We start from the raw sequence: 13,292 nt of genomic DNA on the forward strand, positions 1-13,292 counted from the left end.
GCAGCAGTGAGGGGTCAAGCAATGATGTGGGATCTTCAGATTTCAGTTAGGACGACGAAGCTCCGGTTCAGGTGCTTCGCACTTCAACAAGCGCTGGCAGGTAATTTCGTTGTAACTCAGCGCTGTATTTATAAACAAAACGTGCTTCTTATCTGACGACTGCGGTTTTGATTTGGTGTTTAGCGTCTCGACAACGTACGGCCAGGATATTTTGCCAAATGCACCGCGCCATATCGCGCTATCACCTTCAAGATAACCTGGTGCTCGTGTCAGATTAGCGCTGCAGCGTTCAGGTGCGACGCTTGTCGAGAGTGCGCGATTTTTTTTTTCTTGTTTTTTACCACCGAACTGATAAGGATTTTGTGCGAGAACACAAAAGAGTATACCGTAATTACCCGATTCTAACGCGCCCCCGATTCTAACGCGCACCCGATTTTCCTGACAAAAAAACGAAAAAACTTGCACCTCCGATTGTAACTCGCACGGAACTGTGTGAGCAAGAAAGACGAATGCGAGAGAAATGGGTGATTTATTTCCCGAAGTAATCTCACTGATCTCTCTCCTCGTCGCTCTGCGCTGACCACAACATCTCGTCCTCGGTGGCGTCAAGCACGTTCGCGATGCCACACTTCATAACGAACGTTCAACCATCGTCGATGGGATCGTGGCCCATGCCTCACACGCCCATCCCGCGAGCTTCTCCAGAGGCGCACGCTTCAGCCGACCGCTCGTTTTGAACGCGTGAGAGCCGCTGCTGCCATTGCTGTTATCAAGCGCGCAAGTGGAACGATTTGACGATTTGTGTGAACGCCGATAGAAAAGCCCAGGCGCCTATGCTTCCTGCGTCCGAAAAATCGTTGCTAAAAGCTTTAGCGCCATCTTGACATGGTGATGGCGATGGGTGGGACGAAATTTTCGCTGTTTCGGTTTCAATTTCGTATCCGATTCTAACGCGCATGCAATTTTTCGACCTATTTTTCCGGAAAAAAGTGCGCGTTAGAATCAGGTAAGTACGGTACTTGGATGCACATTTTACAGAGACTCACTCACCCTTGAGTGCCCTCGCGGCGTGGCACAGCCGTCAGTTGCGCTAGGTTGACGGGCCCTCAAAAATCCAAAACTTGGTGTACACTGTTGATTTATATATTGAATCATAGCCAAGGAACGTAGGAACAATTTGTATATCTTAAAATACCTGAAATAATTTTTAGTCTTGGTAAAAGGGCCTATTTGTGTTTTTCGTATACTTTTCTTGTGGGCTTTTTTCTGATTACTTGACGAATAAACTGTAAGTAATTGTACGTTTAACAAAACTGCTGCTTTGTGTTTGGAAGAGCAATCTATAAGCTACAATTTCATGCATAGCAAAGCTACGTGTGTCCAGTAGCTCAAGAGAAAAAAAACGTTTTTGTGGAAGCACCTAAAATCGGCCGGTTTTCCGCCGTAACGAAAGAGTTAAGGGGGGACGCGGCTTTCAACTTCAGAAAAATGACTAAAACGTTTTTTTGAAAGCCACATATTCGGCTTCTATGTTTCCTATTCTGTGCGTCTGCAAAGTTTTTCTGCTGAAATGTGTTGCAAAGTGGCATAAAAAAATAGTTTTGCCAGGCGCGGTGACAAATATCAGCGCAAAAGGGCGAAAAAACGTCAATTTTCGGAGCGCTGTATCTCCGCAACGCTGTATCTCCACCATTTTTATATCGTTAGATCGGCCGAGCGTTCGTCTTTCCGGTTCCGCTCGCCTCTTTTATCTTCGTTCATTCACAAACGCGCGAACAGCAGAAAAGAAACGACGCACAAACGAAGCTAGAATAGATGCTGAAGCGCTATTCGTCCTCCGGTCGGGGCGGGCTAAGACGACCCTCCTGATTGGGTGTTGCGGTGCAATGCAAGATGGCGGCCGCCTGAGCTGCGTAGCGTGGCGGTTTGAGTTCATTTTCGCTGCTTTGCTTGGCCAAGTTTCTGTTCAGTCTGTGGTATTCAACACGGACGTTATCGCGATGGGAAGGCCTGAGATCACGAGCCAGATTACGGGAAGTTGTGGGGCTCGAAAGGCGGAGGTCATCGAACGCTTCGTGGTGCACGTGACTCTACCGTCGTGAGACCCCGGGGGGTGACGCGATGTGTGTGCTTGCGATAGCGGCTTGTGAAGTGAACTTTTAGTCGGATTTGCGATGTTTACACGCTTAGTTATTGCTGTGTTTTGATTGTGGGCTCGCTGGCCTTGGGAAAGAAACAGTCGACGCGTCAAACGCTGCGGCGCACACGGCATAGCTGACTCGCATTGGAGCATCACATGACTGGGCAACCGGTTACGATTGAACGCCAGTAGTTGTAATTAATGCCTGCGACGTTAGATTTAACCTTAAAAGCAACCTGACAAGCCATATCAGGGATAATCAAAGTACGATATGTCGCGGTAAGCGTGCGCTGCGATGCGCGCGAGCATAGGTCAGCAAACTCACTCATGAGTGCACTCACCCACCCCCCACTCACCACTCACAAGTGAGTGGCGAGTGAGCCTCACCGTCGTTTTGGCCTGGTGAGTGCGAGTGAGTGCGAGCGCCACTCACAGTGAGCCCCGTTCACCACTCGCGAGTGCGAGTTCCACTCGCAGCGAGCCACGCTCAGCACTCGCGAGTGCGAGCGCCACTCGCGGCGAGTGGAACTCACCACTCGTGAGTGCGAGTTCCACTCGCGGCGAGCCCCGCTCAGCACTCGCAATTGCGAAAGCCACTCGCGGTGAAACCCACTCACCACTCGCGAGTGCGAGTTCCACTCGCGGTGAGTCCCACTCACCACTCGTGCGAGTTTCACTCGCGGCGAGCTCCGCTCAGCACTCATGAGTGGCGAGTGAACGCGCGCTTCTTACGCGATGTGGGGGGCTTACCGCGGTGAGCATCACTCGCTGTTGGCATTCGTCGCAGGAGCCGCTTGCTGTGGTAACTGCTGCTGGCGATATCCACTCGTACGCACAGTACTAGTTAATGGAACGACTGCCTTTATCTTCGGGAATATGTGGCTACTCCCCTTTATAATTAAGGCACCGTGAAACCAACTCTCGAGTGACCTGTTGATTGAGTTAATGGAACGACTGGCTTTAGCTTCGGGAGTATGTGGCTACTCCCCTTTATAATTAAGGCACCGTGAAACCAACTCTCGAGTGACGTGTTGATTGAGTTAATGGAACGACTGGCTTTAGCTTCGGGAGTATGTGGCTACTCCCCTTTATAATTAAGGCACCGTGGAATCAACTCTCCAGTTACCTGTTTATTGAGGAATACGATTTAGATGGACGTCTGACGCCATAATGCGCTGATACTCTCACTGTCATGACTCATTGAGAGGCTGTTGCGCGCACTCTCGCCGAATGATGTTTCTGGCTCGCAGCGTTTTGTGTTGGAATTAGTATCAGTAACGTCGTCGCAATAAAGCGATTGCACTTCCCTACCGCTGAGCGCTGCGATGGAGGCATTAGGAAGCACCGTGGTCTAATGCCGTAGTACTTGGTGTACATAACTGGCCGGCTTGCTGCAGCTGTCAAATGGCTGGCTGTTCTGAAGCGCAAATTGTGAGTGCCCGTAATCGTTTGAAAAGGTATCGCAGCTTTTCACAGATTCGCGTATCAGGATGGCGAAACGGTTCGGATGGGCGAGTTGCGTGCTGTGGAAGCAGTAGCTCATTTTCGAGGCCTTGGCGGATTAAACGTATTAGTATTTGTCATTACTTGTTACGGCGGCGCTCTGTTATGATACTCGCTTCACGCGGACTTTGTCGTCGTCCGCGTGCCGATGGCTTAGGGGTACTGTGACTTCTGAGTGGTGTGACGAATAGTAAGGGTTCTCAGCAGTCGGATAGCGTAATTTCTGAGTGGATGAGTGAGTGAATGAGTGCGTGCGTGCGTGTTCACGTGAGTGCGTCTGCATGCGTGTGTGCGTGCGTGCGAGTTCGTATGTGTGTGTGTGCGTGCGCGTGTTCAAGTGCGTTGGTGTGTGTGTGCGTGCACGTGCGTGTGTGTGCGTGCACGTGCGTTTGTGTGCGCGTGTATGTGCTCGTGTATGTTGCGTGCGTGTTCGTGCTTGTGTGCGCGCGTGTGTGTGCATGCGTGCGCTTGTGTGCGTGCGAGCGTGCGTGCAAGTGTGTACGTGTGCGTGTGTGTGTCCGATGACTTATTCTCCCCGTTATTTCATATAAACTTTCGACGTGAACTTGTCTCAGCGTCCGGTGCGGGCGCATGACGGTGTAGTTTAGGATCAAGCTGCGGTTTTGCTCTGCGGCAGGCTGGCGCCGTTAAGGGAGGGGGACGGGAGGGAGGCGGGCGCCAGGCAACTCGCCTCCATGAGGACGCCCGTGCTAAAGTCAGGCTGCACCGATTTGGCGCGACCACGCGGCGCCGCCTTTCTCCCTCGCCTTGCCTCTGCCAAGCGCTCAAGGCCAAGCGCTCCAGTAGCCTTCCTCCACCTTTCTTGCCGTTTTCAATATTTTCGTGGCGGTGTTTTGCTGGACACTCTCGCTATGCGCCCTTTTCACCTGGGATTACTCTTGAAATAAACCGTTTGGAGGGTTGTCCAGAGCGAATTGACTGCGCAATTTTAGTGGCGCGGATAGCGCGCTTCGAGATAGGAATATTTGCGCGCGCTAGCCAGTATTTTGACAGATGGCAACAGCTTTTCAAAGCTTTCCTTCCGAACTGGACTATTTCTTTTATGTTTGCCACCGCTGTGAAAATTTTCAGTGTTTTTTATTTTGTAGAATCTGGTCGAAACAGCATAGACAATAATAAAAAGTTATGATGAATGGCTTCAGGCGAATTTGCGAGAATTAGTTTATTTCTTAAAAGAATCCAGCGACGATTACCGCTTTGAAAGTGACATATCAAGACATGTGCTTATAATAACCGAATACATACTTAGGAAAAAGGGATACCCCATTCCTGAGAAAGGTAAATTTTAGCTCAAATCAGTAAGTATTTCTTGACAGAAAATATTTGTACGTGCGTGTGAGTGGAGGAAGCGAGTGGTGGTTGCGAATGAGTGTGAGTGGCCATTGGAAGTGGTGAGTGCGAGTGCGAGGGAGCATAAGCGGCGAATGCGAGTGGCGAGCGTGAGCGGGAGTGAGTGCGAGTGGTGATGGCGGAGTGGCGAGCGTGAGTGCGAGTGAGCGCGAATGGTGACGACGAGTGGTGAGCGTGAACGGAAGTGAGTGCGAGTAGTGCGGACGAGTGCAGAGCGTGAGCGGAAGTGAGTGCGAGTGGTGAGGGTGGAGGGGTGAGCATGAACGTGAGTGAGTGCGAGTGGTGGGGGCATGTGGAGAGCGTGAGCACGAGTGAGTGTGAGTAGTAAAGGCGGAGTGGCGAGCGTGAGTGCGCGTGGTGAGGGCGGAGTGGCGAGTGAGAGTGCGAGTGAATGCGTTAGGATGAATATATTTTTGAGTGAGTGTGAGTGAGTGGCATCCAGCTTTGCCAAGCTATGTGCGCGAGCCATATCGCCTTTCTTGGCGACGTTTCCCGTGCACTTCTAATAATCATGCAAACAGGTTTGAGTTAGGAATATAGGAATAAAAATATGTTCTCTGCGTTAAAAATTTACCTTACTGTCGCAGCATTTAAGTGATTTTTTTTATGGAAATTATTGAGTCCAATGCATATAATCTATGGCTTAGGGCATACTGACTGTGCTGCGAGAAATATTGGATGCCTTGAACGTCAAAAGTAGTGAAAAAAACCCCTTCCATCAAAGTTGGAGTTGTGCACAATATTATACCAAGCTTCAAAGAAGCTCATTTGCATCCTTGTGGTATGCAAACTTTTGTCAATGAACACCTGCACGTATGAGTACTAAGTTGCTGCGCCAGGCAAATTAATAAAACATAAAAGAAGCCAGACATTTTCAAATTTAAGTAAAAAAATGGTTCACTTGTTGCCATGGGGACAACACTGCAAAGGGAAGTTGTCCAGTGCGATACAGCCAACCAGCTAACCTACTTTGCATTGAAAGCCCCTTTGAAAACTATCTCCCCCTCCATTTGGTCTGCAAACTGGGCTATGTACTGTTCATGGAGGAGCTGAAAATGATGTTTCGTGCAAAGAGAAAGGCTGTAAAAGGCACTCTAATTTCAAGGCAAGGCCCTCCAAAAGCCCCATGTTCAAAAGGACACGAAAGGCTACAACCCTGACGACTTTTGATAAGTGAAACCTAGGTTGCAACTTCGGAAGCCGTTTTCTCAAAACAGTTTTTTTTGCCATCTGTCGCTTGTTCCAGGGATTTCTTCGGGACCGCTGGGTCTATGTTGATTCCGTTTCTTGCATTACATTCCTTGATGAACAGTTCAGGTCGTGACACTCTTGATTTTCCAGATTTGTTTTTTGTGATTTTTGTATTCAAATAGTCGTTCACAGTCGACATGCCTGTTACACATTAACCTCTAAAAAAATGAAAACTAAAAAACATTGTGTTGTAAAAAAAAAAATTCTAAAACTGTCACGACCTCGTCCATTCATTTGAGAATGCAAAGCACTCTGAGCAAGTTTTCTATGATGTTTTATAAGTTGCTCAAGCTCGGTACAAGCGGAACAAAGAAAATTTAATAAATAAAAAAGTTATCAAAATGTTACCTTGACATTTTTATGGTGTTATCACAGAAGCATTTCCAGTTGCTGTGCCAATTTTCATCAAAATCCACAAAGAAATGAAAAAGTTGATTTTTAAAGCCACGTCCCCCCTTAACTCTTTCGTTACCACGCCTATTCAAATCTATCACCGGTGATCGATGATTTATATTGCCTATTTCCACATGTTGTAGTCGTTTCTCGTACACCTAATGCGGCCAGTGGTTAGTCTAGGCACTGCCCTTTTAGAATCAGTTAAAATTTTCCCGCTCAGGCGACATTAAGATTTTTGACAGCGTTTCTTGCGAGGGGAGGTGCGTGTGTTTTTGAGGAAGGGGGCGTGGCCGCTGCACTTGACAAAAACACATGCCGCTCGCGGTTAGGCTACATTACCATAATTTTTTTTTATCAAAAGGCTCCTGGCAAGTCAAGTACCAAATAATGTTGTCAGCTTTGTAATCCGACAGCATTGAGAGGTGTTAATTACTTGAAAATGACACCAGCTATTCACTAGTGATCTTTGGTTCGGAGAAAGGATATCTTTATTCTGCCAAATCTTATTTCTGATTGTCCCTCGCATGTCTAGCAAGTGTGCCTGGCATTTTCAGCCAGTTTCCAACAGTTTCGGTTTCGTTTTTGCGTTGCGAAATTCATATTTGGCGCTACTACGCAGTTACCCAACTACAAGCTCATTTGCCCTGGCGCCTCCGTTGCCCACTACTGTGCCTCGAAACAGGCGTGCCGCTCGTGCTTCCACTTAACCCACGCCTTACTTCTGTTATTACAGCTTCAGGTGAAAGTCAAAAGATAACACCGAGTCGGCAGATATCAGTTCAGACGAGGAGAACTCTACCAATCGACCTTGAACACCGCCAGCTGCTCACCGGCCAGTTTTGGTTTTGTCCGAGGGTATTTCCGGAAGTCTAGTGTCGCTTCTTAGTAGAGCTGTCTATTCTGACAAAGTCTCCAACAGCCTTGTAATTGTTTCTATTCAAAATTGTTACGGGGCCCTGCAACGTAGTAGGCTTGCAATGCTGAACTCTCTTCATAGCACGATGGCGGCTTGGTGAAAGCTTCCTGGGCACGATTTTAGCGCATCGTACCTTATTCCTGCTAGCAGGGCTACCAGAGCGAGTCAGAACATGATAATAAACCGCAAATTAAAGTTCTGACTGATAAGCGATGATCAGAACGTCAACACGCATCCACCACAGAGTTTGGTTTTCAACTCCAAGCGGACTTTTTCGCATAGCTTGCTTGCCTTCAATATTGTGTTGGTCATAATCATTGACAAAGTGTTTATAAATCACGTGAAGGCTAATTGGGGTCTTTAATGATGTCAAACCACCAGATTTCTTCTAGAGAACCATCCAAAGTAGCAATATTTTAAATAGAGGTTGGGCGAAAAGCAAAAACGCCCGTGTGTACGAGATTTCGGCGCACGTTAAAGATCCCCAGGTGGTCAAAATTAATCCGGAGCTCTCCACTACGGCGCGCCTCATCGCCTGCGTTGCGTCGGCGCGTTAAACCCTACAATCAATCAATCAATCGAAATAGAGGTTGGGCTTCACTGCAAGGCACGGGCACCACGCGTGCTAACATTTTCTTTTATATCTGACAAATTGTACCGCTCAACACAATCTTTTTTCTAGGATGGATTTTTGAAATGTTTACCTACAAAATGTATATTCTAATTTTTTTCTACTAGTGGTGGTATATTATACACAACTTCCTATTTTTTGTTTTCTTCGACGCCTGGACAAAAATTTTGAATTTGATCATTTTTTTCGCAATCATTATTTATGAAAACATTATTAAAACTGGTGTCGTTGGAAAGCGCGTGGAATAATCTGCATTTTATGTCACTGCAATGTGTGCCTAACCAGTATGTATAGCACAGAAAAATGTTTTGTTAGACCCCTCAAAATTGGTCAATTTCTCGCGGTAACGAAAGAGTTAATAGAAGCAAGAAATGCCCTGCTGAGAACCTGCAATATACAGTGGACCCCGATTATGTGTCCCCCGGTTTTACGATGACCCGCTTCTTATGGCGGATTGCCGTGGTCACTGGCAACCTCCCCTGATACGAGGCATTAAAAACTCTGATTATACAACTCTCGAGTGCACGCAGTCCACTTAATGCAACGGACACTGGCAGGGATAAATCAGCGTTTTTCCGACCGTTTATGCCGCCTCGTCACGACCTTTGTTTATTAGCGCCCATGTGGCGCTGCTTGATGTGCAAAGGGTTTTAAACAGTCCGCGGTGGGTCTGACCACTTGCTGAACAGGCTCGACCAAGCAGGCGGGTACTGGTGGGCAGGAGCCTTCGACGGCCCCACTCAGCAGCCAACACGCCAAGCGCGAGAAGTCAATGTCCAGCTGGCCTGCGGACTGCAGGTTTAAAGCTGCCATCGAGCTGACAAACGTGAAGGCACGCACGTTCCAACGGCGATGACCGAACTCCCACTTCTCTCGCCGGCTTTCCCTCCCCTGTATAACTTGCCTGCGGCCTTGGCCACAGCCTCGCCTTTTCCCGTCTTGTATTGCTTGACAGCGTCGGCCTTACCAGCTTTTTTTGAGCATGCAAGGCGCAGGACTGGCGAGCTAGTGCTGAAGCCGCCAGCCCTGCTCACAGCCCTGCTCACGCACAAAATAGGCGCGTTCTGTTCTAGAAACTTGAGATTTCAGATAGGGGTTCGCAAATCACCCGAGAACGTGGTCAATATAGTAATTAAATTAAGTTCTTAGCCCACCTGTGACGTGAGACCGTCTCGTACCCAGATCATACAACGCTTTAGCGCAGTCCCTTGAAAATCGTATTATCGGTGTTCCACTCTATAACCTTTGCAACCAATTAAAAGTGGTGGGGTGCCGACTTAATGGGGCCTAGTGAATGCATTGTGGCATCCAACTTCTTAGAAGCTTGTGTCAGAGACATGCACCGAGGCCTGCATGAGCAATTTGAGCGTGCTAATTACAGAAGCAGGAATTAGGCAAGTGGCCATCCCTTTTACGTGCCCTCTCTGCTTCAGGATACGGATGTGGATATGTTCCAGCTGGAAGTAGCCCCCGGCACCATGCTTTCAGCTCTGGCGTTGTTAGCTGATACCTGCAGCTTTAGGTGCAATGAATGTGTTGTTGCCTGGCATGTCAGCTGTGAACTTAAGACACTGACAAGTATATTGTTCGCCCTGTTACTGTGTACAAACAAAGAATTTCTATCGGTGGGACTCTTCGATTTAGTCTTTGACTCACTGTGGATAGTCCGCATGTAGTCCAAGGGTTGTCCTCAATGAATGCCGGCCTCTTTTTTGTAGAGTCTGCGGTGAGTCCAAGACCGTAAATCAGAGTGTCTTGTCTTGTGCGTACGGTCGAGGGGTTTGGAGTGTAGTCATTTGACGTGTTGGTTGGGCTTCTTCTCCCCTTCCCCCTTGACCCAACCACAACCCGCCCTCTCTGGTGCAGCCTGGCCCTGGCCAATGACAGCACCCTCCTGATCGGCACCATTGACGAAATACAGAAGCTGCATATACGGACAGTGCCCCTCGGAGAGTTGCCCAGGCAAGTCACCTCCTGTTTGTTTGCTGTCGTCTGTTGCTCTCTTTGGAGAGGAGCACAGTGACAACATCTTGGGGCTAGTCGATCAGGCCCAAGGGACGGGAGATTGGTGTATTTTTTATTTTGAAATGGATGGGGCAGTGTGCTTACATTCGGCAAAGTCTCCACAGTAGAGAATAACAGTGGAGAGAAATAAATTTGGTAGCAGCTGGGCACATGGTACAACAGTGGGCTCTTACACCATGGTCCGTTTGCCTGTACGCATAAGTTCCCGCTTACGAATAAGACGGCAATAAGTCGAAGTCAGCCACGGCAAATAAACCTGTTGCCAGAAAACCCGACGAAAACGCCACCTTAACCGAGCGTTTATATCAGTTTCTGGCAAACGACTGATTTTCTAAACAGCACTGAAGTCGTAGTGTAGAACTTATTCCCACACTTATCGCGTTCGGGCAAACGGGCCCATATGTTGCAGGGAGGCAGAAATACTGTATTTATTCGAATATAAGGCGAGGTTTTTTCCTAAATCCATAGTCTCAAAGTCATACCCGACTTTATATTCGAAGCTCGATATACATATACGCCAACTTTGTTGACTCTCCAAACTGTACTCTCCCCTTATAATTGTGATTGCCTTATAATCGAATAAATACGGTACTATATGCTGCCCGGCTGCATGGTTGATTAGCTCATGGCAAAGTTGGGTGCGAAAGTCTACGCATTCAACGGGAGTCACGCGACTGCTACCACTTTAAGCCAAACTCCGCATTTAGGTGGGCGTGTGTAACGTTGCGGAAGTACACACACACAGTGCAAAAACAGCATGTATCCGATGGACTTTGGTCCATACCTTTGCTGTCCTGCTGTCAGTGCTCATGTTTGACCCAGAGTCGTTCACAGCTATCGCAGTTTGGGCACCCACTCACTCGGGCTTCTGTGTTGACAAACCCGCAAGTAATGCAGTGGGGCACACTTTGTGTCTGCTTGGATGGTAAAAAAATGTCGTTCTGCTTTGTCTGATCCAATCCCTGGTGCTGGTGTGTGCACCCATGCAGGAGGATAGCGTACCAGGAGGCAACGCAGACGTTTGGCGTCATCACCATCCGCAACGACATCCAGGGCAGTAGCGGCCTTACTCCGGTCAGGCCCAGCGCCAGCACCCAGGCACAGAACGTCACCTACAGGTCTCTTGTCCTTTTCCCTCAAGGGGGGGTTAAGTGTAGAGCACTTTAGGGGCTCGCCTTGTCGTAGCTCGCTCGCTGGACCTAAGCAGAGCCACACAGCGTTCCGTCGTAGCGGTGTAACCCAGAGGCTTCGAAAGCCAAGCGGCTTATATAGTCATAAGCGTTCGAAACTCGTGAATCGCTGGCACTTGTCATACATCTCCCTGCTGTTTAGTGCGAACAAAACTGCAGGTACATTTGAGGCAAAATATCCGTAATTAACCGGCAGCACCTGCATTCATTTAGTTAGGAACGCTCGTTGAGTTGGTTTTTACGATACTAAGCGAAAAAAAGTGGCTGTGCAACGCCAGCACGTGCGGGAGGAAAAGCAAGCACAAAAAGAACAAAACTCCCGCTGGCGCAGTTTCAGGCAGGGGGTGGCGCGCAAGCACTGCGAGGGTGGGAAATTTTAAATCCATTGGACAAAACTCTGTTCCATTCACCAGGAGAGGAATGAGACAGGGTGGCAAAGAGTGTGATGGGTGGTAGGAGTGAGCGGATAACGTCGCTGCAGCCCATTATGGCAAATCACTGCTCTGCACTTCCGACAGCTTTCACATTGAGTGGAACGGCTTTAATTTTCTTTCTGGCCCCCATCTGTGCCTTTCACATGACAGAGAATATTGCATGTGCGACTGAGCACATTTCGCCACTGCGGATCAATCAGTATGCTAAACCTGAGTGTATAACGTCACCAGGAAAGCTGCAGACTGCAGAGTAGCAAAACAGAATGGTAAAAACAAATCTGCTCGGTGATTTCTTGGTTCTAATGGGAACATTTCTTAATGTGCGTGTAGCATTTTTGCAATCTTAATTGCAAGAATTCAGCGTGCTAGATAATGGGACACATTTATTTGTTTTGTGGCAGGGCAGGAGCTCGTGTAAAAGTAAGTATTGCTCTATTAAGCACTTGTTGCTGTATAATTGCTGTACGTGTTGCTGTACTTGTTCCTGTGGTTAAGCATGATATCGCCCTCCTACAACTAGCGCATAGAAATCGAGTGTTAAAGCCACGCACCCCTTCATCTAACGCTGACGATGGTTGAACCGGAAGCTTTCTCATGAGGGATTCCGAGGTGGTCGTCTTAAGTTTGGACTCTGACTCGCAGGTGGTTTGTACTTTGACTCTGAGCTTTGACTTTGACTTGAAAGGAGTCGGAAGTTTTGATCAGCACGGTTCTGACTTTGACCCTTCGCTATTTGATTTTGCGTAAAGTAATGTTCGTGTTCAACCTCCGTTGTCGTGAGACGGCAACGTTTATAGAACCAAGGTCAGTTTTAAAACTATCCGCCTCACCCACAATACGGCACCCAAGCTACTCACAGCGCCAGGTGGCGTCACCGTCGCAACGGGCTCCCTGCAGCCACTGGGAAAGCACGGATGAAAGCAGTGCGGGCCACAGCTGTACTGTCGTTGGGAGCGTAATCACGAGATGTGCCAATCACTGTGTTTATAAACGTCTATTTAGGTTTGTAAGTGGTAAGTCTGGCCACATGTCACCGACGCTATGGCACTCAATCAGTGTCAATCATTGCGAAGTGGCCGCTTGCATTTGCAAGGCCGCGGTTTTGTGGCTGCACTTCTGCATTCGTTTGGAGCACTGTCTGCCGTTTCACATTACAGTTAAACTTCGATGTAACGAACTTCAATGTAACGAAACCCTCGATGTAACGAACCACGGAATTTTTTGTAACTTCAAGTGTATGCACACCATGTATTTTCACCCTCTGTGTAACGAAGTCCCGTTTGCCGGAATTTCAATGTAATGAAGTTTCATGGAGAACTAGGCACGAAATTTAAGTTGTAGAAGTAGATTTTGGGGGACGCAAGCGCCGACATGGGGTCCCAATAAAACGCGAACAGCGACACGGGTCGCCCAATGCCGTGGATGCAGCCAGCCA

The 13,292-nt window shown here is 48.2% G+C and overlaps 1 protein-coding gene across 1 annotated transcript in view; it reads left to right on the plus strand.

Moving 5' to 3' along the window:
- Positions 1-13,292, plus strand: part of Pic (DNA damage-binding protein pic) — a 76,716-nt gene that overhangs the window by 17,507 nt on the left and 45,917 nt on the right. The window contains exons 13-14 of the mRNA XM_077704972.1: positions 10,075-10,170; positions 11,223-11,351. Of these exons, the coding sequence (XP_077561098.1) occupies positions 10,075-10,170; positions 11,223-11,351 (225 nt within the window). The remainder of the gene's footprint in view (positions 1-10,074; positions 10,171-11,222; positions 11,352-13,292) is intronic.

The sequence above is a fragment of the Haemaphysalis longicornis genome, unplaced genomic scaffold (assembly GCF_048455015.1).
Source record: "Haemaphysalis longicornis isolate Haplotype H1 unplaced genomic scaffold, Haemaphysalis longicornis Haplotype H1 scaffold_3, whole genome shotgun sequence".
In the NCBI taxonomy this organism is placed as follows: domain Eukaryota; kingdom Metazoa; phylum Arthropoda; class Arachnida; order Ixodida; family Ixodidae; genus Haemaphysalis; species Haemaphysalis longicornis.